This window comes from Cnephaeus nilssonii, assembly GCF_951640355.1.
Source record: "Cnephaeus nilssonii genome assembly, chromosome: 21".
NCBI classification, from domain to species: Eukaryota; Metazoa; Chordata; class Mammalia; order Chiroptera; family Vespertilionidae; genus Cnephaeus; species Cnephaeus nilssonii.
Genome location: NC_137092.1, coordinates 40797057 through 40823439, shown reverse-complemented (window position 1 = coordinate 40823439; position 26383 = coordinate 40797057). Strand labels below are relative to the sequence as shown.

The window sequence follows — 26383 nt, the reverse complement described above, 5'->3', positions numbered from 1 at the left end:
CAGAGCAGAAGTTAAAGAAGGGAATAATGCCTACAAAAGAAGAACATTTAAGTTACAGTGTGATGTTCTAAAATTTAGCCTCTGGTCTCAAATTCTGGCTCTCAGTTTACCCTCTGGGCTAATTATGCCATCTCCCTGTGGCTCAGTGTTCCTTTGCTTAAATGCAGATGTTGCTAATGCCCATGCCACAGTATTGTGATAAAGACTAAGGGTAATACTGTATGTAAAACTCATAGAACAGTGCTGGGCACATAGTATTCAATTAATGTCATTTATTTTTATTGGCAATAAGTTGGCCTATGTGAATATATTGAGCATTTAACTTTTCAGCTGTCTTTGCTCTAAGACACCATTTAAAATATTTTTCCAGCCTGGCCGGCATGGCTCAGTGATCAGCCGATGAACCTGGAGGTCGCGGTTCAATTCTGGTTAGGGCACGTGTCCGGGTTGTGGGTTCAATCACCATTTGGGGGCGTGCAGGAGGCAGCGGATCAATGATTCTCTCTCATCATTAATGTTTCTCTCTCTCCCTCTCCCTTTCTCTCTCAAATCAATAAAAATATTTTTAAAAATTTATTTTTCCAGTGCTGAAAATTTCTCATTATTTTCGGGGGAGGAGGTGGGGTATTGAGGAGTAGTGAGGAAGAGTTATTTATTAATCAATTCATATCACATCAACCCACAAAATTTTGTATGTCCTTCATTTCCATTAAGTATGTTTTGGCAGTAGAAGGCTCTTTTAAGAATTATTGCAAAATTGTTTACAAAATCCCATTAGTAGAGATGAATACATGTTCATATATTGTATGAAACCTCTATAAACATAGCTGGAAGGGAATCTGACTTTTGAATCGTTTGATTCGGATCCGGTCTCTAAGGCACAGACAGGTTGTATCGCCCTTTAGGAGGAGGTGTGCCGCCGAGTGGCAGTCCTTGCTCCTCGGAAAATGACAGCCTTCCTTCTCCTTTGATCAGCGCGTGGCACCACAAGGAAGGAGGAGCACACTGCTTTAATGCAGCTTGAACTAAGTTGCCTTGTGAAAGCAAGTTTAAATATGCTCTGAACATATTTCTTCTGTTACTGGTTGAGTTTTGCTTTGGGTGATGAGTTTCTGTAATAGTGAGGGACACTTGGGATTTCAGGTTTATGTGGCTGGAGCTCTATTAAACCTGGCATCAGGAATTATTTGCATGTAGAGAGAGGGGCTGTCACCACCTTTTCACAGAGATAACATGTGGGAAAGGGGATGTAAAGTTGCAGACCCATTCCTTTCAATAACAGAAAAGACTGTTGGAGGGAGGGGGCTGCAGGGAGACTTGGAAAAGAAACAAATGGAGCTCATATTCTTTAGTCATATCTTCAGCCATAATGGAAATGACGGACTAGGGCAGGATTCGTGCTAATAGGGAGCAGCTGGGCCTTATCAGCCTTTCCCATGGTCAGATGCAGCTTACTTAGTCCTCATTCATCTGAATACCCACTTGCTGCTCTGTTGGGTATACATTTCTTTTCATAGCCTGTCAGCGTTGATTCTTTTTCTTACTTCTTGCTTACTAGTTAATTACTATTTTGCTTGAAACCTAGGGCCCTGGACAAGCTTGAATGATTTAAGTTCAGAGTGAGGTCCACCATTTTCATTTAAATGTTCTGCTGGTAACGGTAGCTTGATCACTGATGAACATTTTAGCCTTATGCTAAATAACCATGTGAAGTTGGTAGCTAAGGTCTAATACCACTTGAGTTACCTACTTCAGAGCAGTTGATTGAATTAGGGGCCCTTCTCCTTTAATTCTCTCCAATTGTTTGTCCTAATTTTGTTTAGCTTACTTTGACGCCAGCCCAGCAGCAGTTGCTCCTGCAGCAGGCACAGGCACAGGCACAGCTGCTGGCTGCTGCGGTGCAGCAGCACTCTGCCAGCCAACAGCACAGCGCTGCCGGGGCCACCATCTCTGCCTCCGCCGCCACGCCCATGACGCAGATCCCGCTGTCTCAGCCCATACAGATCGCACAGGTGAGTGAGTAGCTCCCAGAGTTGGGCCAGGGAGAGGCACAGTCTCAGAGCCTCAGAGCAGGGAGAGGAACAGTCTCAGAGCCTCAGAGCCAGAGCAGAGAGAGGAACAGTCTCAGAGCCTCAGAGCCAGAGCAGAGAGAGGAACAGTCTCAGAGCCGAGAGAGGAACAGTCTCAGAGCCTCAGAGCCAGAGCAGAGAGAGGAACAGTCTCAGAGCCGAGAGAGGAACAGTCTCAGAGCCTCAGAGCCAGAGCAGGGAGAGGCACAGTCTCAGAGCCTCAGAGCCAGAGCAGGGAGAGGCACAGTCTCAGAGCCTCAGAGCCAGAGCAGGGAGAGGAACAGCCTCAGAGCCTCAGAGCCAGAGCAGGGAGAGGAACAGTCTCAGAGCCTCAGAGCCAGAGCAGAGAGAGGAACAGCCTCAGAGCCTCAGAGCCAGAGCAGGGAGAGGAACAGTCTCAGAGCCTCAGAGCCAGAGCAGAGAGAGGAACAGTCTCAGAGCCTCAGAGCCAGAGCAGGGAGAGGAACAGTCTCAGAGCCTCAGAGCCAGAGCAGGGAGAGGAACAGCCTCAGAGCCTCAGAGCCAGAGCAGGGAGAGGAACAGCCTCAGAGCCAGAGCAGGGAGAGGAACAGTCTCAGAGCCTCAGAGCCAGAGCAGAGAGAGGAACAGCCTCAGAGCCTCAGAGCCAGAGCAGGGAGAGGAACAGCCTCAGAGCCTCAGAGCCAGAGCAGGGAGAGGAACAGCCTCAGAGCCAGAGCAGGGAGAGGAACAGCCTCAGAGCCAGAGCAGGGAGAGGAACAGTCTCAGAGCCTCAGAGCCAGAGCAGGGAGAGGAACAGCCTCAGAGCCAGAGCAGGGAGAGGAACAGTCTCAGAGCCTCAGAGCCAGAGCAGAGAGAGGAACAGCCTCAGAGCCTCAGAGCCAGAGCAGGGAGAGGAACAGTCTCAGAGCCGGGGTGGGAAGTGAGGAACAATCTGGGAGCTGGGACAGGAAGTGAGGATCAGAAGGGCAGCTTTCCTTTAATTGGAAATTCACTTTCTGATTGTTAGTGGGGCCCTTGCAGGCACAGGAGCTCTAAATAACTGACTGCATCAAGTGACAATTCTTGAATAATTAGCTGGCATATTTCTGAAGCAGGGGGTTGGTCACGTCACTGCGTTTCATTAGCCTCTGGCTGCAGCCTGGCTCTGTCCTGTGCCATAGTGAGTGCTGCCCATGTGCGAGCCAGCGAGGCGCCTGCTGCAGCCCAGGAGCTTGGGCAGAACTGTGTTAAGATATTGTTTGGTTTCGTTTTTCACATTTTGGAGCCAAGTATCGGAGATAATAAAAATGTATTTAAGAGGCATAGACAGTACCACCAAGGAGGGAGGTGAATGAAATCCTTCGTCTCAAGGAGAGGAAGAGAGGAGTAGTCAGGGCAGTGAGGTCTGTGAAGATTGTTATGAGCCTGGTCCTGCACAGCTGTGTTCATCCCCGAGGGAGGCCTTGGAAATGGACTGAAAGGGAGCGGGAGTGTGACCAGACAGCACAAAGAAGCAACTACAAGAGCAGGGAAGACATGTCAGACTAACTTTTTTGGCTATTATATACAATCTTTATCAAGATGACGTTTTTATTTTGACCACTTCCTTCATCACCAAAAACATGTTAGTGCCTAAGCTGTGAGACCCTATGTTGACATTATTTAATAAGATAAGATGATATCGATCAGATTTTTATATGGGTAACTTAATATTTCACAGTGATTTCTCAGTTGAATTCAATGAGCTGGTGCCAAATTTCATAAATCACTATAGATTTTTTAATTTGATTATGCAAATTCAGATAGCACTTTCAATTTTTACTTCAGAGAAAAATCAGTCAAGTATTTAAAAACAACATTCTTTTCTCATTTGATTTTTAAACTCCACTTGATTTTTAAAACCCATATTGGTCTCTACATGTTAAAACACAAACTATAACCATTTATTGTGGGAATTGGAAATAACCATTGAAAATTAGGCTCATTGTAAGTCACGACACAACATCTGCCAACAAATATAGTCCTTGTAGGAGCTCCGTTTTTTCTCTCGCTTTGTGGACACACCCGAGTGTGTGTTCATGCAGGAGTGAGAAGTGTTGCCTGATTGGGTTGGGACAGAACGCCTCGTCTGAGAATGTTACGAATAAGCAAACTTTTATCTCCCTCTCCAACCATGTTTTAATTCTAATGCTTTAGGATCTGCAACAACTACAGCAACTTCAGCAGCAGAATCTCAACCTGCAGCAGTTCGTGCTGGTACATCCAACCACCAACCTGCAGCCAGCACAGTTCATCATCTCACAGACGCCCCAGGGCCAGCAGGGTGAGCCCGTCACAGCTGTCCACTTGCAGGGCACGCGGCCTGAAACTGCCCATTAGAACAATGTTTTCCTTAAATTTTATTGACCTTTAAACTCACTATTCATGTTAAGAAGAATCTTTTTTTCATGCGTACCACAATACTGAAGGTAGTTCTTCCCTGCCATCATTTCTATAATCACTAAGGAGGAACCAAGAGTTTGGCAAAAGTCTAAATGAAATCCCTCAACATGCTGAACATAAATTGGATAAATTGCTTCTGGTGTTTTGGTAGTTTTTCCTGGAAGTGTATTCAAAGAATGTGGGCCAAGCATTCAGGTATATGCTTCTAACAATCATTTGGTTTCTTTTAAGGTTTGAGAAGAAGAGGGTGTTATATTAGAAGGTGTGCACATTTTGTGAATGTAAAAACTGTCTTCACCGCTTTTTAGTGGTGAATATTTTATCAACAATCAAGTTTATCATGTTTGTAAGCTGGTCAATGGCATCAGTGCAGAGGGTGTCCGGGTGGGTATCAAGGCTTCAGCCCGCTAGTGCTTCTCTGTGGTTCCTTATCATTGCTGTTGCTTAGCCTTTTTCTTGACCATTCACTCCAGAACCTTTTGTTATGCAAATGCCTGTTACACTTAAAGGGTAACAGGCATTTGCATAATGAACTAGACAATTCTCTGGTTGTTTGTGAAGGATTCTGGGTGAGAGATTGAGCTCTTGGGAATGTCAGTCTGCTTCCATTTAGACTACTTCACTTTCATCCGAAAGTGAAGAACTGGCCAATTAGAGGGTCATTCAGGTTACACTAAAGACATACCAATCTTAGTCTAATGTTTCATATCTCCTTGCCCAAGTCACATTAGCAAGATTGAACTTTAGTAAGACCAATAAGACTATCAGGAGATCAGTTGGAAATTTCCATCTCACGATCATATTCTTTTTGCTATGAGTTCAAAGTAGTCCTGATGTTCCTGGCATAATGTGTTGTGTTTTAACAGGTCTCCTGCAAGCGCAAAATCTTTTAACGCAACTACCTCAGCAAAGCCAAGCCAACCTCCTACAGTCGCAGCCAAGCATCACCCTCACCTCCCAGGTCAGACTTCTCCCATGGGGTTTGCTTTTTCTTGTCCTGTTGTTTTAAGGGGCTTTTGGACTTCGTTGAATTAAACACACACACACACACACAAACCTAATTTTAAAAATCCTAGTATTCAAAAACTGACCAAAAATTCAAAGCTGGACTTATTAGCTTGATAAAGCACCACTACCAAATTGATGTAGTCTTTGAAAATCTTCAAGGAGTCCTTTTTTTTTCATGTATGTTCATAAAGAATGACAATCTTAGCGGCAAGTGAGTAATGAGTTCTGGCTGTTGGACCACCCTCCCCCAGCGCTGCAGTAGAGCTTGCCTTGAACTAGAGGCCTGGTGCCTCAGCAAAGGCCCGAGCACCCTTGGCCCTTTCTTGGGAGCTGCAGAGACCCTGACCCTTGTGTCTTCTCTCCTCTCAACTTTCAGGTGTTGCTTTAGCTCATTTCTACCAGAGTAGCTCTACAAACGCACCAGTCTAGGCACTGAGAGGTGGGAGTATTAGACCAGTTCAGCTGTGACTGAGCATGTCATTTGCACATCTAAAATTAGGTGATGTTCTAAACTGCTGACCCTGGGGCCCATTCCACTCTGACTCTGTCTGTAGTCATGGAAGTTTTCACACATTACCAGATTTGACAAAATTCAACATCTACTTATGATAAAAACTCGTGCAAATTAGGAATAGAGAGTAACTTTCTCAACCTGTAAAAAAGCATCCACCAAAAACTCAGCATCATAAAGATGAATACTTCCTGCTCAGCATTGTACTGAAGGCTCCAGCAGTACAATAAGTCAAGAAAAGGAAAGAAAGGACGCAGATTAGAAAGAAGACTACCTTGATAGGTAGACGACATGATTGCCTGTGCAGAAAATTCCAAGGCAGCCACACAAACGCTGCTAAAATTAATAGGTGATTTTAGCAAGTGTGTAGGATACAAAGTTGATTCACAAAAAAAATCTGTATTCTCCCAATCACAATGATCATTTGGAAGTTGAAATTAAGGGAAAAAAGTATTTATAGTGCCTAGGGATAAATTTAACAAACATTTGCAAGACCTTTACATTGAAAACTACAAAATATTGCTGAGTGAATTTAAAGAAGACCTAAGTTGATGGTGAGACCTAACATGTTCATGAAGCAGAAGGCTTGGTTTGTTCAAATGTGAGTTTCCTCCAGATTGATCTATGGATCCCACACGATGCCATCAGTACGCAGCTGGCTTTCTTAGAAATTTACATGCCATTTCTAACTGACATATATGGAATTGTGGGGGACATAGAATAGCCAGGCAAATTTGAAAACTAAGAAAGTTGAAAGGCTGCCTGATGTCAAGAATTACTGTAAACTACAGTAATGAAGTCGGTGTGATACTGACATGTGGATAGAAAGTGTGAAGGTCCAGTGGGACCACACATCTCTAGACAACTGATTGCCCACGAAGGTGCCAGAGGCTTCCGTGGGAAGAGAAAAGTCTCTCAACAAGTGGCGCTGCCCAGTGGGCCGTGCACGGTGAAGACAGGACCTCGGTCCTGGTTCTCCCGCTGTGCGGAGGTGAGTTTGAAGTGGGTTGTAGACATAAACTTCTAGAAGTAAACTCAGGGATAGTCTTTGTGTCCTTGGGCACAGTAATGATTTCTTAAATGGTACTAAAGAGTCCTAACCATCAAAGAAAAAAAATTGATGAATTTTGTAAAAAGTAAAAGCTTCTGGTAAAAGAATAAAAAGAAAATCCACAGGCTGGAAGAAAATATTATTAAAACTTATATCTGATAAAAGACTTGTTCCTAGGATATATAAAGAGCTCATACAACTCAATCATGAGACAACCTGATGTTCTAAAAAGGGATTGCATACAAAATGTTTGAAGATCCTTCACTGAAGAAGATATGTGAATGTCCAGTAAGCATACGTAGAGGTGCCCCAAATCATGAGTCCTGAGGGAATGCTAATATCACCACATACCCGCCAGAACGGGCAGGATGAAAAAGACTGACAGTACCAAGGGTGGCGAGAAGGTAAAGCAACTAGAGCTTGCATACAGCTAGTAGGGTTGCAAAACAGTACAGATGCTTTAGGAAACAGCTTGGTAGTTTCTTATAAAGTTAAATATCTATATGCCTTCTGACCTAGCAGTTCTTCCAAACTCTGTCTGTGAATGTTCGAAGCACTGTTATTCATAGTCATTCCAAACTGGAGACAACCGAGATGCCCATCAGCTGGTGAATAGCTTGGGTGTCATTTGGCATAGCCACGTGGCAGATGCTACTCAGCAGTAGCAAGAGATGTGCTCTGGCCGAAACCGGTTTGGCTCAGTGGATAGAGCGTCGGCCTGTGGACTCAAAGGTCCCGGGTTCGATTCCAGTCAAGGGCATGTACCTTGGTTGCGGGCACATCCCCAGTGGAGGTTTGCAGGAGGCAGCTGATCGATGTTTCTCTCTCATCGGTGTTTCTAACTCTCTATCCCTCTCTCTTCCTCTCTGTAAAAAATCAAAAAAAAAAAAAAAAGAGATGTGCTCTGCTGCAGTGAACCCGTGTGAATTTCAGAAGCACCGTTCAAGTGCCAGAAGCCAGACATGAAGGACACCTGCTGAACCGTTCCATTTGCTTAAGTCCTATCAGTGGTCTCCAGGGCTGGGGCCCAGGGTGGGGTCAGACAGCACAGAGTGCACGAGAACTTTGGGGGTGATGGAAATATCCTGAATCACTTGTAGCAGTTATGTGATTGTCAAAACACTTCAAACTGCACAGTAAACAGCACATTTTATTGTGAAGATGCTGAATACAAAAGTAAGGGTGGAGTTTTGAGAAGACCTACACAAGTAATTCCTTCCTGACCCACCTGCTCTGCACATGGTGGCGTTGTGTTATCCTGCCCCTGCTCACTGGATTCCACTCTGTCCTCGAGGTCTGGGCCAGCCCAGCCTCAGGCTGCTGGGGCTGGAGCAACGCCTCTATAACCACCCCACCTAAGGTGACCCAAGTGATGCTTGGTCCTTTATTATTTGAGCGCAAAGCTACTTCGAGCCTGGAGGTGAAGTACTAGTCTGACAGTTGAGACTGGGAAGCGTACAGCCACGTAGGTGTCTGGTGCTGTTTTGGGCACCTCCCCAAAGGCCAGGTTAAAAATTCCTAGTGACACCGTGTCAGAAATGAGTGTTGTCTTCACTGCACAGGACAGAGAGGTGCTTACCCCATCTGCAGGCCTGTGAGTCCTGTTGTGTAGTTTTCTGGGCTAGTGAGTTCAGCTGGAGAGAGCATATGACTAATGAGGTCCAAGTAAGGGGTGGAGCCATTTCAACTACAGGAGCAAAACTCACAGCCACAGGCTTGGTGTGTGCTCCTGGCCTGCGATCTCTCCACCCGGGCACCAGTCCCAGGAAGGGTCAGCTGAGCGATGGAGACGCACTCACAGCAGCACCTGGCTGTCACTAGTGATACTCAGAAGGACGTCTTCTAGTGCCTGTGTTTTCATAATAAGGACATTTTATATTTCTTCTACAAAAAGGAAAGATTATACCCTATGTGCCCAAGTAAACTTTAGATGGATTTCAGTAATTAAATACTTTAAAATACATAGAAGAAGCAGGTAGAATATTAAAAAAAGTTATCCAAGTTAGAAATAAATGAAAGTTTTTTCAGATTTGAAGCAACAGATGATATTAGAAAGGAAAAAAAGTTTCCTCCTTTTTTTTCCTTTTGATAATTTAAAATTTGGGTATGTTGAAAAATAAAAGGAAAAGCAGATAGGAAAAATTTGCATTAATGCAACACAATTCTGTAACATTTGATGAGTTCCTTAAGGATAAGAATGAGAAGATCATTAATACTTTATATAAATGGGTTCTGATGTAAAACTAATTCACATCAAAGGAGATACAGATAATAATTCACACATGGGAAAATTTTGACTTCGTGTAATAAGAGAAATACGAATTAGGGCAACAGTGAGTTAGCAGAACATTTTGAAAACTGCTGACAGATTTTGGGGAGAGATTGGATGGTGAGAACCGACATGCTGCTGTGGATCAGAAGCGACGCCATTGTCTCTGGCCGCCCTTTATCTGGTTACAGAAAGTGCCTCATGAGTTTGTCTCAGAGAACTAACGCCAGCACCGTTTGTTGTGGTGTCACCTGTGCTAGTGAAAACAAAGAAGTGTCCAGCAATGAAGAAATTGTTAAATAAATTATGATCTATTGCTTCCGTCAGCCTTTGAAAATGATAATTAGGAAGACTGAAAAACCATAGGAATAAAAAAAACATAATTGCCCTGGCCACTGAGCAGTGGTTGGAGCGTCTATAGGCACTGGAGGGTTATAGGTTTAATTTCCGGTCAAGGGCTCGTGCCTGGGTTGTGGGTTTGATCCCTGGTCCCGGAAGGGGCGCGGCAGCGGGGGTGCAGGGGGCCACCAGTTGATGTGTCTCTCTCATTAATGTTTCACTCACTCACCCCCTTCCACTCTCTAAAAATCAATGGAAAAAAACAGGATAATAAAGAAAAGAAATATAGATCTATGGAAAATTCGAGGAAATACACACAAATGAAGCTGTTAAGTTATTTAAACTGTAGGTGGTTTGCTTTTAAGATACTTTAATAATCTTACAGTAATATTTTTATAATATTGTGTCACAAGTTGGAGATATACAAGATAGTGATAAACAAGATAGATTAGTCCCTGCTGTTTTGAAACTTATAGTTTAAGTGGTATGTTTATTAAGTAGAGTCTAAAAAATGAGGACTAATCTATTAAAAGGCATAAAATACATGTATTCAGACCATTTGAAAACCCAAATATACTGAGTTTCATTTTTAGGTAGACAAGTTCTTTACTTGTGCTTACATTTTAACCTTGTGATTCTGGTGTACATGATTTCACATTCTGCTTTTCTCCACAAACACTACATGTTACAGGGTCTTCATAATCCTCCCCCAATACAGCTGTTTCCTTAGGTTGTTTACTTGCTGCACGGTCCAGTTGCAACCTAAACACCTTTTTGGATGTCTGTTCTTCTCCTTCTCTAACAGCCAGCAACCCCAACACGCACAATAGCTGCAACCCCAATTCAGACACTTCCACAGAGCCAGGCAACACCAAAGCGAATCGACACTCCCAGCTTGGAGGAGCCCAGTGACCTTGAGGAGCTTGAGCAGTTTGCCAAGACCTTCAAACAAAGACGAATCAAACTTGGATTCACTCAGGTAGATGAGCCCGCCTTGAACTTGGATTTCCCTACTCGGCCTGCTTATGTGTCCATTAGTTTTCCTGCATCTGTAAGATTAGACTATCCTACCTTATAATAGACAAATATGCAAATTGACCGCACCTTCGCTACGCCCAAGCCACACCCACCAACCAATCAGGACGAGTATGCAAATTACCCCAACAAAGATGGCGGCTAATTTGCATATCAAGACAGCGTAGAAAGAAGCCAAGAGATGCTGAAGGGAGCAAAGCTGTGGAGAAGCAAGCAAGCCGGGGGGGAGGAGAAGGGCGGAGCGGGGCGGGCTGGTGGAGAAGGCGGGGCGGGGGACAAGGGAGGAGCGGAGGCGGGGCTGGGGGACAAGGGAGGAGCGGAGGCGGGGCGGGCTGGCGGAGAAGGCGGGCCGGGGGACAAGGGAGGAGCGGAGGCGGGGCGGGCTGGCGGAGAAGGCGGGCCGGGGGACAAGGGAGGAGCGGAGGCGGGGCGGGCTGGCGGAGAAGGCGGGCGGGGGACAAGGGAGGAGCGGAGGCGGGGCGGGGTAGAGTGCAGCAGGAAACCCTATTGCAGGATTTTTCCTGCAACGGGAACACTAGTTGTATATATTTGGTTATAAACTTATGATTTAATGCTAGGTTAAAAACCTTTAAGATTCTTTCAGAACATAGGCCTCTGAAATTATAATTATACCAATAGTGCTAAGAAAGTAAAAGATTGTGTTAGGGGATGACATGACTATACTGAGGATTTAGTTATTTGAAGAACATCTGGTTCTAGACCTTAGTGCTATATATGTGAGGTAGAGTGTGTCAAGATTGCAAGTCTCTCAGAGTAGCCGACGGGAACGTTTGAAAGGCTTGTTTGAAATAGTTTTTTGTAGGGGGTGGAGACATGCGCTTGCATGAACACACACGTGGGTGTGAAGCGTACAAAATAAGCCCAAACTGAAACGAATTAAGAATCTGTCAAAGATGAAAAATCCAAATTAGTTTTTTCAATGCCAGGTAGCAGGGCATTTCGAGTAGAACATGTCCAGTGGTTTGGAAGGAGACTTGGCCTATAGGCACTGCTTTAATTACTCTTGTTCACCGCATAAGTGATACTGGAGTGGAAGGAAACTGAATGGCATTTATGTAAAATGAGAGGCCTGGTGCATGGATTTGTGCACATTGAAAGGAAATTAATTAGAACGTGGCCGGCAGGGCAGGACTGGGTGAGACTGGCCGGACACACCCTGGAGCCAACCTCCCGTGTTCCCTCCCCAGCCAGTCCTACCTGGGATGGCGCCGGGGCTCAAAGGGCATCTGCCGAGTGAGGGGGTCCCTCCGGCAAGTGGGGTCCCTTGGCCTGGCGTGCAGGGATCAGGCCGAAACCAAGAGTCCAACATCCCCTGAGGAGTCCCGGAGTGCAAGTGGGCCCTCTGCAAAGTTGCTGTTGCTCAGCAGCTCCTGTGTGAGTGTCTGCCCCCTGGTGGTCAGTGTGCATCATAGCTACCGGTCAGAGCACCTGCCCCCTGGTGGTTATTGCGTGTCATAGCTACTGGTTGAATGGTCGGATGGTCGCTTAGGCTTTTATAACCTCCTATATAATAAAAGCCTAATATGCTAAGTGTTCTGTTGTCCATTCAACCAAAGCGTAATATGCTAATGATATGCTAAGATCACTCAACCGCTCAATATGACGTGCACTGACCACCAGGTGACAGACGCTCTGACCTGTAGGTTAGCTTGCTGCTGGGGTCCAGCCAATTGGGACTGAGTGAGATGGGCCGTACATGCCCTGGAGCCCTCCCGTGGTCCTTCCCTGGCTGGCTAACCTCCCACACCCTTCCTGGTCCTGGTTGTGCACCATGGGATCCCTCAGCCTGACCTGCGCCCTCTCACAATCCAAGAACCCTTGGGGGATGTCGGAGAGCCAGTTTCGATCCAATCCCGCAGGCCAGGCCGAGGGACCCCACTGGTGCACAAATTCGTGCACTGGGCTTCTAGTCCTATATAATAAAAGCTTAATATGCTAAGTGTCCAGTCATCGGTTGGCCATTCAACCAATCAAAGCGTAACATGCTAATGATATGCTAAGGTCGCTCAACCACTTGCTGTGATGTGCACAGACCACCAGGGGACAGACAGTCGACCAGTCGCTATGAGGTGCACTGATTACCAGGGGGCAGATGCTCCGACCGGTGGTTAGCTTGCTGCTGGGTTCTGGCCAATTGGGACTGAGGGAGATGAGCCAGACATGCCCTGGAGCCCTCCTGTGTCCCTCCCTGGCCCCGATCATGCACTGGTGGGGTCCCTCCGCCTGGCCTGCGCTGAGGGACCCCCTCCCCGAGCCACCCCCTCCCCAGTGCACCTATTTTGTGCACTGGGTCTCTAGTCCTATCTAATAAAAGAGTAATATGCAAATTGACCATACCTCCACTACACCCACAAGCCATGCCCACCAGCCAATCAGGAGCGAGTATGCAAATTAACCCAACCAAGATGGCTGTGGCCACGGAGCGAACAGGAGGCTTGAGTTTCCCTGGCAATGGAGGAAGCCAAGCTTTCCGCACACCCTGGCAGGCCCTGGACTCCACTCAAGGCTACAAAGTTTCAATTATAGAAGATAAATAAATCCCAACAAAAATGGCTGTGGCCACGGAGCAAGGAGGAGGCTTGGCTCTGCTCAAGTCTACAAAGGTTCAATTATAGAAGATAAATAAATCCCAGATACCAGGGCCTCTGCTTGGGTCACCAGGGGACATAGCCGGCCTGCAAACCACCACAGGCCCCACGCCCCAAGGGAACCCCCACCCTGATCCGGAACACCCTTCAGGGCAAACCAGCTGGCCCCCACCCGTGCACCAGGCCTCTATCCTATCTAATAAAAGAGTAATATGCAAATTGACTGTCACTCCAACACACAAGATGGCTGCCCCCATGTGGACACAAGATGGCCGCCACAAGATGGCCAGCTGGGGAGGGCAGTTGGGAGGGACCAGGCCTGCAAGGGAGGGCAGTTGGGGGGGACCAGGCCTGCAGGGGAGGGCAGTTAGGGGTGACCAGGCCGGCAGAGGAGGGAAGTTGGGGGCGACTAGGCCTGCAGGGAAGGGCAGTTGCGGGGGACCCAGGCCTGCAGGGAAGGGCAGTTGCGGGGGACCAGGCCTGCAGGGGAGGGCAGTTAGGGGTGACCAGGCCTGCAGGGGACGGCAGTTAGGGGTGACCAGGCTGGCAGGGGAGCAGTTAGGCATCAACCTGGCTGGCAGGGGAGTGGTTAGGGGGTGATCAGGCTGGCAGGCAGAAGCAGTTAGGGGCAATCAGGAAGGCAGGCAGGCGAGCAGTTGGGAGCCAGCAGTCCTGGATTGTAAGAGGGATGTCCGACTGCCCGTTTAGGCCCGATCCTGCTGGGATCGGGCCTAAACGGGCAGTCAGACATCTCTCAAGGGGTCCCAGATTGGAGAGGGTGCAGGCTGGGCTGAGGGACACACACCCCGTGCACGAATTTTGTGCACCGGGCCTCTAGTATATGATAAAAGGCTAATATGCAAATTGTCCCTACGGGCGGGAGTTTGACTGACCGGGAGTTACACGTGCGCTGATGACCAGGGGGCGGCACGGAACATGGCAGGATTCGGCGACGGGGCAGACAGCAGGGGGAAGGGAGGCCCTGGCCAGCAGTGGTGGCGTCAGGCAGCCCAGGGAAGGAAGGCCCCGGCCGGCTGCCGGCAGCTGCTAGGGACCCTACCCATGCACTGGGCCTATAGTATATCGATAATAGAAGATCATTAGATGAAAAAATTACTGAAGTATAGATTGGATTGGGTGTTTTTATGGAATCAGAAAAAAACCTGATGTTTTCTTTCCAGAGAATGTAATTACTATTTGAAATCTGAGCCACCACTTACGTACTGTCCCATTTCCTTTGCGTCGGAAGAACAGTAATGTACCACCTGCTCAGGCTGCTCGGACACCAGGGTGATGACCCTGCATGTGCCCTGGTGTTTTTATGAACAGACTTATATTCCTAACTTCTTTGGTAGTTTATTTTTGCTCAAAGAAACTAATTATATATTAGGAACATAAAATGATTTTTTCAATAGCTATAATGTTAGAGACAATGCAGTTATGTATTTGTGAGGCGTTTCAATTGTGAAGAAACAAATTACAATTAAGAAAGATGGAAACATTGAATGATCTGGCTTATTCCTAAAAAGAAAGCGAAAGATACAGCTAGATTGAGCAGAGTACGTTACTGCGCTTAAATATATGTGTCAGGTTGGACTAGTCCTCAGTGCTTCAGCTTTAAGCTATTAGCACAGCATACTCTGAGGTTCCCTAGGAAACTGTTGCCTAAGCGATATGCCAAGGATGTTAAGGCTCTTTAAAATCTTTAACTTTTACACAGATAGTGGTTTGCCTTTCTGTGGCACTTGACCCAACATATTGCCAGTGTTGTGTGTGTGTGTGCCTCTCTCTCTTATATATCAAAGAGCTTCCCTGTGATCTGGTATTGTGCTTATGGTTTTATCCTATTATTTGGCACAACTGTGCCTTATTTTTCAAAATGACTCTGATATAGCAGTGCCTATATTTCACAGACCTTGACTATTTGGATTAAAGCACATGTTACTGGTGCAGGATGGGAAAATCAGCCTTTGTGTTTAAGGCATGTACCTCAGTTGTAGTTATTCAAAGGTTGCTTTGTATCCAGTTTATTTATACACAAACAGCATTCAAGTGATTAGTTAAGACCAAAAAAAAATTCCTCTTTGAGAAATCTCCATGTTGTTAGCTGTTTCTGACTACATCATTGGTTATGAAAGGGTTACTATAGATGTCATTTCATAATTAGGAGGCCATGGTGTAATACTTTCCTCTCACTTGACACATTAATTATTTCCTAATCCCAATCTTTGCTCCATTTCCCTTTTGCTTTTTAAAAAATATCAAAGGGATATAATATAGATTATGTACAAGTCAGCTGCTTCAAACATTTACTTCTGTGAGGAATAACCCCAATGGTTTTGAGTTACAAAAGCACCAAGCCACACTTACCTCAAATTAATGAACGTTAGTATATTAACTAAGTGAGGACCTATTGCTTTTCATTCAATTAAATAATTTAAACGTAAAGTAAGACTGTATTATACATCTCAATTAAGTCGATTTGTAATTTATTGCCATAGTTTTACTTAGTTGATGGTATAGCCACCAACGTAAGGTATTTATTCTAATTATGATGTGATTTTTGAATAGGTATTTTTGTTTACTTGTCAATATTGTTACTTTTCATAGATATTATAGAAGTTTGTGAAAAACCTTCTAGTGAGCTATGAGTTACAATGTCAGAGTTACAATTTCCATCTTACCTGCTACAGCAGGCCCTATATGCAAAGAATTGCAAGGTTGGGTTGGCCCAACTCTCTAGCAGGCTGTAATCTAAACAAGTAAAGTGACCAAGACACACAGCCTAGTTTAGTATCTGACATCTAGCAGGCACTTAGTGAATGTTTGTGATTGACTAAATGACAGAGATAACGATCCAGATAGACATCTGTCTACAGATAGACTTAGCAGTTATGCCACTTGCACTATCCCGGGTCTCTGTGTGCTGTAACCGAACAGAAATCAATAAGCAGTCACTTCTGTGCTGGAAACAGGTGTCCAGAGCAGTCAGTGGCACTGTCGGCATAGGACAGCCACTATGCCTGTGTGGCTGTTGCTGGGCAGCAGAGTGGCTGGTGGAGCTGAGGAACTGGAGATTTAATTTACTGGTTTTGAATAATTTTCATTTAAATAGCCACCTGGGGCTGGAGGCTCTCCTGGGGAAGGCCAGGGTGACAGCCCAGGGAAGGTCTGGTGCTCTCGATGCCTCATGTCATCTTCCATCCCAGCTTTCTCCTCTGTTACACGTTGTATCACAAGTTGCTTACCAGTGAGAAAACGGAGTTAAAAAAATATCCTTCCCTCTCCCTGACTATAACCTAGCACAGGTGCGAATAAACGTGTAGTGTCCAAGGATGGCATGTAGGGGAATCAAAGGACTGGACTGATCCCCGTTCACAGTAACTGCTGGCAGTGGCTGGGCCTGAGCTGTCCCTTGTGTCCCACGATGGATGAGCTCTGCAGCACTTCCCAGAAGTGTTGTGCCCTGTCACTAAACGGACGGAACGAGAGGGTGAATCATTGAAACTCCAGGAGCCTCTGTTACCTGAATAAAAAATGTGAAGATGTGGCTTTTTCCAGCTTTAAAGGCGACTCAGTTGGCTGGAAGGAAAGCACTGTGTACATTCAGGGCTTATAGGCTTAGGAGAAAGACATCTGTGTAATATATTCAGGGGTCATCGTTCCATTGCTGTAAGAGGACCATGCAGTGTCCATGCAGGTTTAACTAAATGGGTCATACCTCTCCACTGTGAATTTCTTTCTTTCTAACAGTTATAAAAGTATTCTTTTAGAATACCTGTTTTTTATAACCAACTTTGAAATCCAAACTAAGGGTGGAAAATAGATTTTTTTCAATGCTTCCAGAAATAATTTACAGGGAGAAAAGAAGTAAGGGATCATTTCTAGATTTTAAAGTCATTTATGGAAACGTTGGTTAGTTCATAAATACCTGAGGTTATCCAGGCAGTTACTTGTGTTAACTCTGTAGGATTACTTAAATCACTTTGTTACATTAATTAAGGGGCTGGTTTAGAATATTAACACCATCTTTTGGGACTTAGTAGAAATATTTGATAATCTTAACTATTATATAAGGTGGCAAGAATAGATTCAAAATGGAGAGAATATGGGACAGTTTTGATTGTTGTTAGATTGGGGCCTAACTCCTCACTGGAGCACTGGGCCCAGCTTAGGAATGGGTGTTTCTATGGGACCCTACAAAGGGGCTCATTGTTGAGCCTTCGTCTACGGGGGCCTGTGGAGAGAAGGCTGTCACCGTTGGTGAGATGACTCTCTTCTCGCTCGTCCTCCCGCTCCTGTCTGTATTTCTGTGCAGGGCGATGTTGGGCTCGCGATGGGTAAACTGTATGGAAATGACTTCAGCCAAACTACCATCTCTCGCTTTGAAGCCTTGAACCTCAGCTTTAAGAACATGTGCAAGTTAAAGCCACTTTTGGAGAAGTGGCTCAATGATGCAGGTGGGTGAGAAATGGCCTCATTGTCTGTGGGAATCTTACAGGGGCTGTCGTATAGAGTGGGGTTTAGATTTCGTATTGCATTATTGGCACTACAGAGCCTTAAAGCACGCCAGTCTTGGGAGGATCCATATAAGTTGTGGTTCCATAAATCAGAGATTCGTTTAAATAGTAATTGCAATGCACACAGTGAAAAACAGTTTTTAGTTTTAGAACATTTCCAAAGGGTTAGGGGTAGTTGAAGGAAGAGGAAAAAAGCCTATGTATTTACATAAACTTGAAAAACAAGTTTATTGGTTCTTTGTTGATGAATTATAGTAAATTTGTTCTTGATGATATTTCTGCTTTTGTTACTAAAAACGACCACATTCATGAGAAGTTGAGTGGCCAGTGTTAACTTGTGTGTTTTGTACTGAGGTTTTCTTTTGGGAAATTTGAAGTTTGATTCACAGAACCACAGTCTGTGGGCTGCAAGGAAAGTGCAGATTGCCTAGACGGCAGTTCCTGTTTAGATGGGAGGAAAACCAGGTCTTTGAAAAACACCCTGTACCCTTTCTGAGCTCCACAGGTGAGAACCACCGCTCTGCCCTTCCCTCCGTGTGCATGGAGTGGAAAGAATCACAGAGCCGGTTCCGAGATGCCCAGGGTCATTCAACTATTGACAGAACCTTGCTTGTTTCAACTACCAAGAATTTAGAAGTATTTCATTGTTGTTTGATTTTGGGGGAGGTGTTGCCCTAGATTATACTAATAAAATGAGAAGTCATTTGCGAGATAAATATTAAATGTTCAATAATTTCCAACAAGCTTTCTTTTATCCCTAGAGCTAATCTCTATATATAAAAGCCTAATATGCAAATTGTCCCCTCGGGAGTTCAACCAGGAGACCGGGAGTTTGATCGCCCTGACATGCACTGACCACCAGGGGGCGGGGCGGAACGAAGGAAGGCCCTGGCCGGCAGCCGGCAGCCAGGGAAGGGAGGCCCTGGCCAGCCCTGATCCCTGGCCAGGCCTAGGGACCCTACCTGTGCACACATTTCATGCACCGGGCCTCTAGTAAATAAGCAAGCAAAATCAAAAAATAAGGACAGAACTCAGAAGAGGTAGAGCTGAGTCTCGGGGCAGAAAGAGTAACCCTGTGCTTTCTCAGACAAGTCAGAGGGCAGCGGGGACAGACAGCCGACCGTTCTCAGACCGCAGCTAGAGCAGCGAGGAGCGCTGTATGTCCATGTCGGTATGGAAACCTTTTCGTGCGCTTGCAGCATAAACTGTCTTGGTCGGCTTTGTTATGTTGTTAATACGTGTGCTGTTCCTTCGACCTCCTGTTTTCTCCTTTCTTACAGAGAACCTCTCATCGGATTCAGCTCTCTCCAGCCCAAGTGCTTTGAATTCTCCAGGGCAGGGTATCGAGGGCTTGAACCGTAGGAGGAAGAAACGCACCAGCATAGAGACCAACATCCGTGTGGCCTTAGAGAAGAGCTTCCTGGAGGTCAGTGGGGATTTTACTTTTCGTGGGCGTGGGATTGTTGGTATGGTGCTCACATTAGGTCTGTCAGCCACAGCTTATCCCATCGTGGAGAAAATAAGACACCCTAGACAGAGCGTGCATGCCTGGGGTTCAGGGGAGAACAGGCTCACATCCACGGGAGTCCTTCGTGTGACAAGCAGCAGCTGCCAGGGGGCACAGGGACTCCAGACAGGGAGGGGCAAGGAAGAGAGAGCAAAGGCGTCCAGGGGAACCGAGGGGTCAGCGCGGAAACGGGTGGTTCAGTTTAGCTGAGTTCTAGTGTCTGCCTAGACTAGCAGTTTGGGACCAGGACACAGAGGGCCTTGAATGTCAGCCTATCAAGTTCAAGTTAATTCAACAGATACTTGGCTTTTGGGTGTGTTTTTTTTTGTTGTTGTTGTTGTTGTTTTTACACCAGGAAATATCTCAATCAAAGCTTCCAACAAAATTCTGACTGATTCAGAGAGGCTTGAGCATAGTGGAAGGAGCACTGAGTCAGGAGTCTAGCGTCTGCCACTTAGGACCTGAGTCCTTGGTCAGTCACTGAGTCCCTTTATCTGGGAAGTCTCTTTATCTGGGAAGCACTTCCTATCCTGCCCCACAAGCTTACAACAGCAACAAAAGTAAACATTCAAGAATAACTTATTCTAAGTTAACCAGGAATAAATTTAATAGACTTATGTTCATTGGAATGTTTGTCTGTAGACATTTTGTTAAGGTGGGCCTGTTGGTCATTTACATCCCACCTTTACTCCCCGGCCTGCCCCTCCCTGTTTGTTGGTTTATATAATGGCTTGGTTGTGCCAGTAGTTCTAAAGGTTATTCCACGAGATGATTTTCCCCTTCAGAATCAAAAGCCTACCTCGGAAGAGATCACTATGATTGCTGAGCAGCTCAACATGGAGAAGGAGGTGATTCGAGTTTGGTTTTGTAACCGCCGCCAGAAGGAAAAGAGGATCAACCCACCCAGCAGTGGTGGGACCAGCAGTTCGCCTATCAAAGCAATTTTCCCCAGCCCGACCTCACTGGTAAGGAGGAAAACGGGAGAGCTCAGGCTCATTTTTACAGTTTACAAGTGACCCGCTCAGTCATTGTATTTCATAATAGAATTTACTGTGAGAGCACCCAGTGATTTTGGGGAAGGCGGGGGGGTGGCGGGGGGGGCGCGGGCGGTGCGGCCTCCAATCCCCTGTGAGAGGCAGTCAGGGGAGCAGTTGGCAGATACAGCTTTGTCCTGTGCAGCTGTTTACTTGTGTTTGGATTTATTTGAACTAGAAAGAAGACATTATTTATTTATTTATTTATTTATTTATTTTACAAAACTGTAGACATATTTTGTTGTTTCAAAGAGAAACTCTCAGGTTTTTTTAAATTTATTTTACATTTTTTCCATAACATCATTTCATTAAAAACAAATTCAGGACAATCTTGCCCCCCCCTTCCCCCCCCCCAGAGTCAAAAATAAAACAAGAAGCCGCGATTCACGGATCCTCCAGAATAGTTTCCTTATTTAGGTTAAGGGGACAATTAGCATAATACTTCCTACTGACTTAGATTACACCTGGCTCAACATTACTGAGATTGAGAGGTTTTTAAATTATTTCTGTGTGAAACCTGGGCAAAGCCATGCGTCACGCCAGTGAAGAGCCGCCTTTGACGGCAGCCTTGCAGCAGGCGCCCATTTCTCAGTTCCAGGCTCCAGGAGGAATGAAAAACCTTCTCCTCTCAGGCCCGTTTACTTTATTCTATTTTTATTCTATAGTATTTAAATTCTATCCTGGAATCTAAGTTTTTTACAGGCAAAATAAGTCTATAAATGGAATTTTTAAGGTGGTTTTTTTTTTTTTAATGCTTTTGAATATTTTCATTTCTGACCTCTAGGTGGCGACCACGCCAAGCCTTGTGACCAGCAGTGCAGCAACTACCCTCACAGTCAACCCTGTCCTCCCTCTGACCAGCGCTGCAGTAACCAACCTCTCTGTTACAGGTAACCACCTCTCTAGTACAGGTAATCACTTCTCTGTTAAAGGTAACCACTTCTCTGGAGAGGTCCCCACCTCTCTAGTACAGGTAATCTGGTATAGGTAACCACTTCTTTGTTACAGGTAACCACGTCTCTGGTACAGATAATCACCTCTCTAGTATAGGTAACCACTTCACTGGTACAGATAACCACCTCTCTAGCACAGGTAATCTGGTACAGGTAACCACGTCTCTGGTACAGGTATGCGGCAGCCAGGCTGTGCAGCTGTGAGGCAGCTGGTAGCCATGAGAGGTTCCTGTGAGAATCTGCCATTAAGCTGTGAATTACAGCTCTAGGGATGTACTGCTTTTTTTAAAGTTGTATGTGAAAACCTGAACTCCAAGAAAAATCAGGCACAATTAATTTTGTCAGAAATAATACTTTCACACAAAGATTTCACCTTTTTTGTTCTTTTTCACCTTACTCTGTCTTCTCTATTACTCCCAGAATTATCTCTCAAAACACTTTTTTTCAAGTAGCTCCTCTTAAAAACCTTGACTAGCTACAACTTTTTGCATCAAGACAACATCAGATCAGATGCCCCTTCGCTTTGTAGAAGGCGCTTTCCAGTGTGGCCCTTGTCTCCACTGGTCGCCATCCACTGTCCTCGGCCCACGGAGGCTGGCGGGCCTGTGAGCAGGCGCAGCCTCACGTGTCTGATGGTGGCGGGGCTGCTCCGGGTTAGGTGTACATTCCGCCTGGAAATAGTGTTGAGCTCCCCTACAGAACTTTCCCCTGCCTGTGTCACAAATGATTATAGTTTTATAATTTATTCTCTCTTTGCCAGTATACTTTGTACTTCTCAAAAGGCCTGGATTTTCTTTTTTAATCTCTGCCTTGTTTAGTGCCTGACACATTCACTATAAAATGAATGACTAAAATTTTCCCTGTGCCACCCTTTGAATAGTAGATTTCTCAAATACACTTAAAATGAACTCAGTGTTGTCACCAGCAGTTCTTAGTGACACGATGTATAAGGCATTCTGCGACTATTTGCCGGGTTGATGATGGGTATGAAGCACTGGGCAGGCGGATTTCTGATGGTTCACGGTGCAGCTTGGACTTAGCCTCCAGGTGGGGGAATGGATTTTTCTGTACTCATATTTAACTTCATCACACCTCTTTGGCTCTATGACCTAACCATGGCATGTAAAGTGAATAAATGTTTTTATTCACATTTATTAAATTAAGGATGAACTTTGCCTTTTCCCTCTTTATCTGTCTGTAATCAGTATGAATTCAGACATTCTTTTATATCCAACAGGTTAGAATTGTACCACTATTTCAGGGTTAAATTGTTCCAGATTGGCCAGTGGGAGTCTCTTCAGCTGGCTCCTGTGCCCTTTAACATGCCCCTGTCCTTCTTTACGTGGTTCCTTATTTTTTGGCACAAGATGTTCAGGCTCATCTTCACGTTTCTCTGCCCAGGCCTGGAAGCAGCCATTTCTCCAAGGATTCTGAGTTCCTGTTAGTGAGGAAAGGACTTTGGAACCAAAGTAGAGGCATTAGATACACTCACTGATATGCATTGTTGCTTCTAGGGCATCTCAACTGAAATAAGTGTGCACACAACACGGGAATGTGTGTAAGATACACACGTGTGTGTACATTCACGTGTTCACACACCTGCACCATTCATCTTCACTAGCTGTCCATGTGTATTAAAGCCATGCATCCATACTGAGTCTCCAATTCCAGCCCAACACCCTCTAGTTCATTATTTTCTAAGCTTAGGTTCTAAAGAGTTTGTTTTTGTGGTTCATGTCTCTAGACACACTAAACGAGGTTAGTAAAAAGTACCCATTTTGAGGTGCTGGTTGGTAGAGTCATTGGTCAGTTGTTCCTGGGTTTGGCTGAACAGAGACCCGCCTCCAGACTCCCCACAGCTCCTTCCTAACACAGCCCTCTTTTCAGGCACTACAGACACCACCGCCAACAACACTGCGACTGTGATTTCCACCGCGCCTCCGGCCTCCTCAGCAGTCACTTCCCCCTCGCTGAGCCCCTCCCCTACTGCCTCAGCCTCCACCTCTGAGGCCTCGAGTGCTAGTGAGACCAGCACAACACAGACCACCTCCACTCCTCTGCCCTCTCCTCTCGGGACCAGCCAGGTGATGGTGACGGCGTCAGGGCTGCAAACAGCAGCCGCGGCCGCCCTCCAAGGAGCTGCGCAGTTGCCGGCGAACGCGAGTCTCGCTGCCATGGCTGCCGCTGCAGGACTGAGCCCAGGCCTGATGGCACCGTCTCAGTTCGCAGCTGGGTAAGGGCTTTCTCGTCTGCTCCCACCTGAGAGTCCACAAGGAGGTCATCCCGGGGCTTACTCTATGGGAGACTTTCCATCTTCATCTTCAATGCAAAATTCAAAATAACACTCTTTAAGCCTTAATGTCTTTGAAATGGGTTGCTCTATAGCTGCTCAAGGACCTTGATTATTGCGGACTTAAGTGTCTGGTCACCCTGGAAGGGCAGCAGTCAGGCCTTCATTTCCAGGTGAGCCACGAGCAGCAGACACTGGCCATGCCTCGGGGTTGGGCCAGGGGGAGCTCACAGCTCCCGACTCTCGTTCTTGCTTGTTCCCTGCTGGCCTCGCAGCTGGCCGCTTTCTGACTCTCAATCATGCGTAGGGGCTGCAGCAGTAAGAATTACTCTCTACAGGCAGTCCTCGGGTTACGTCGGACTCAGCGTACGTCGTTTCATGGTTACGTCACCATCTCCCATTTATTTATAAAAGTTCCGTCATTTCGACGTTTGTACATATGTGCTTTATGTTTTTTTATTATTTATTTACCACAAGTAATGGTCAGGAATTGTTATCTTTCTTTTAAATTTTTTTACTCTTTCACTTCATTACTGCTGTGTCTGTGCTCCATGTGAGTGACGTAGGTGCTTATGTAGGTGGGTTCCGACTTACGGCGAAAATTGCATTACATCGTGCCGTAGGAACGGATCTCCGACGTAACCCGAGGACCTACTGTAGATATATTTATTTCTCTGGCATTGTCTTTTGTTTTGAGAAAAGAGAAGGAGATAATGCAAAGCAAGTTTCAGTGACTACGAGTTGGACACTGTGCAGTCATAGTCTTGTTTGGTTTGCACAGTGAGCTTCAGGGAAAGCAGCGACTCAGAGGCTGTCGACTGTAGAGAGGACAAGAGCTGCAGCTGCTTCCATTGCCTCCCCAGCCGGCGAGTCCTGCTTCCCCTCGGGCGTGATGTCACTCTGACCGCTGTGTCTGCTCTTTTCACTTGCAGAGGTGCCTTACTCAGTCTCAACCCAGGGACCCTGGGCGGTGCTCTCAGCCCAGCTCTGATGAGCAACAGTACACTGGCAACCATTCAAGGTCGGTACAGCTACTTTCCTTACTTACCTCTTTTTTTTTTTTTTTTTTTAATGGAGGAAGTCTACTTTGCCAGAGGTCAGGGTGATGGGGAGACAGTTGAATTGATAATATTGACTAACTTAAGGACCAAGAAAATGTCTTGTAAAAAAGCTTTGTGGAGAAGTATAGGTGTGGTTTGGGTGTTAGAATAGGAAGCCTACTAGTTTGATGTAAGAAATCAGAATTTTTATGCTGATATTGACCTTCTTATGTGTATAGACTTGGGGACAGACTTTATCCCTGACAAGTTTATTGACTTAGTCATCCAAGACCTACCCCAGGCACCCTGACCAACTAAAATCCCCGTCCTCATCTCCACCCCAAGAGAGCACGGCTGAGCAGTCCCCTGGAGCACATCGGGGACTCCAGGAGCACTGTCCACCTTGCTGGGCTGCCCTTTGTTGTCCCCATCCTTGTCTTCCCCAAGGCCAGTGGGTCCCTTTGACCTTCGCGTGCCACCCAGTCTCAGGTGTGTCTGAATCCTGAAGGGTTTACCGAAGGGTGTGCCTTATGTGGCTTCGGCTTGTCTGAAGTTGCTTGAGAGACATCCCTGTATAATCAAAGAATGTTTTTTTCTTTCAATTAAAATAGTTTGTGCTTAAGTGAGAGTTCTTGGGGCCAAAAATAAGCTCTTAGCCACTTGGGTAAAGGTGCTGTCAGGCGGGTGATAATTCCTCCAGTGTACGTACCACAGAAAACACTGGTCACCAACAAGTCCCAGACGTGGGCTGGACTGCCTGGCCTCCCCCTGACCTTCGCGCTGTGCAAAATCGGTGGTTAGCTCTGTGAAGCTTTTGTTAGCCAAGGACTCCTTTTTGGAATAAGACTGAGAAGCCACTTTCTCGGCAGCAGGTGTCTTTGGCTGGTAGTGATGCTCCAGAGGCGAAGTGCTTCTCTGGACACTGCAGGCGGGAACAGACCTCTCTGGGGAGATCTAGAACAGGTCCACGGCCCTACGCCTGGAATCTCAGAAAACTTCCAGCCACACCAGTGCCCCCGTGTGTGCTCATTGTGTGATGGTGTCCAAGTCAGGGACGACGCCTCAGTCCCTCCAGCTCTCTTTACATGTTACATGAGAAATCTACCGAAGTCTTAAAGCCTAGAGAATCCTTCTAATCTGCATGTGGTTTTATGGGTCAGGGAGATACTGGGGGGTTGTCAGATAATGAAAATTTAGTAAGTGAGAATGCCCACTTGTTTTTTTAAATTGATTTCAGAGAGGGAGAGAGAGATAGAAACATCAGTGATGAGAGAGAATCACTGATCAACTGCCGCCTGCACACCCCACACTGGGGATTGAGCTGCAACCCAGGCATGTGCCCTGACCTCCTGGTTCACATGTCGACGCTCAACGACTGAGCCATGCCAGCCGATGCCCACTTATTTTATTTTATTTTTATTTTATTTTATTTTATTTATATTTTATTGATTTTTTACAGAGAGGAATGGAGAGGGAGAGAGAGTTAGAAACATCGATGAGAGAGAATCATCGACCAGCTGCCTCCTGCATACCCCCTACCAGGGATGTGCCCGCAGCCAATGTACATGCCCTTGACCGGAATCGAACCTGGGACCCTTCAGTCCGCAGACCGACGCTCTATCCATTGAGCCAAACCGGTTTCGGCAATGCCCACTTATTTTAAAGAAAATCTTGCTGATGCCTTCATCACAGAAAGTTCTCAGGTGCTAGAACAAGTCCTGATCCACGATGGCCCACGTGGGCAT

At 46.0% G+C, this 26383-nt stretch overlaps 1 protein-coding gene across 3 annotated transcripts in view; it reads left to right on the top strand.

Annotated features, from left to right (window-relative positions):
* The window catches only part of POU2F1 (POU class 2 homeobox 1), a 132899-nt gene that overhangs the window by 97243 nt on the left and 9273 nt on the right, over positions 1 to 26383 (top strand). For all 3 annotated transcript variants that reach the window (XM_079761177.1, XM_079761179.1, XM_079761178.1), the window contains exons 6-15: positions 1824 to 2012; positions 4227 to 4353; positions 5339 to 5433; positions 10456 to 10629; positions 17613 to 17754; positions 19095 to 19240; positions 20107 to 20286; positions 21140 to 21245; positions 23196 to 23541; positions 24531 to 24619. In XM_079761177.1, the coding sequence (XP_079617303.1) occupies positions 1824 to 2012; positions 4227 to 4353; positions 5339 to 5433; positions 10456 to 10629; positions 17613 to 17754; positions 19095 to 19240; positions 20107 to 20286; positions 21140 to 21245; positions 23196 to 23541; positions 24531 to 24619 (1594 nt within the window). The remainder of the gene's footprint in view (positions 1 to 1823; positions 2013 to 4226; positions 4354 to 5338; positions 5434 to 10455; positions 10630 to 17612; positions 17755 to 19094; positions 19241 to 20106; positions 20287 to 21139; positions 21246 to 23195; positions 23542 to 24530; positions 24620 to 26383) is intronic.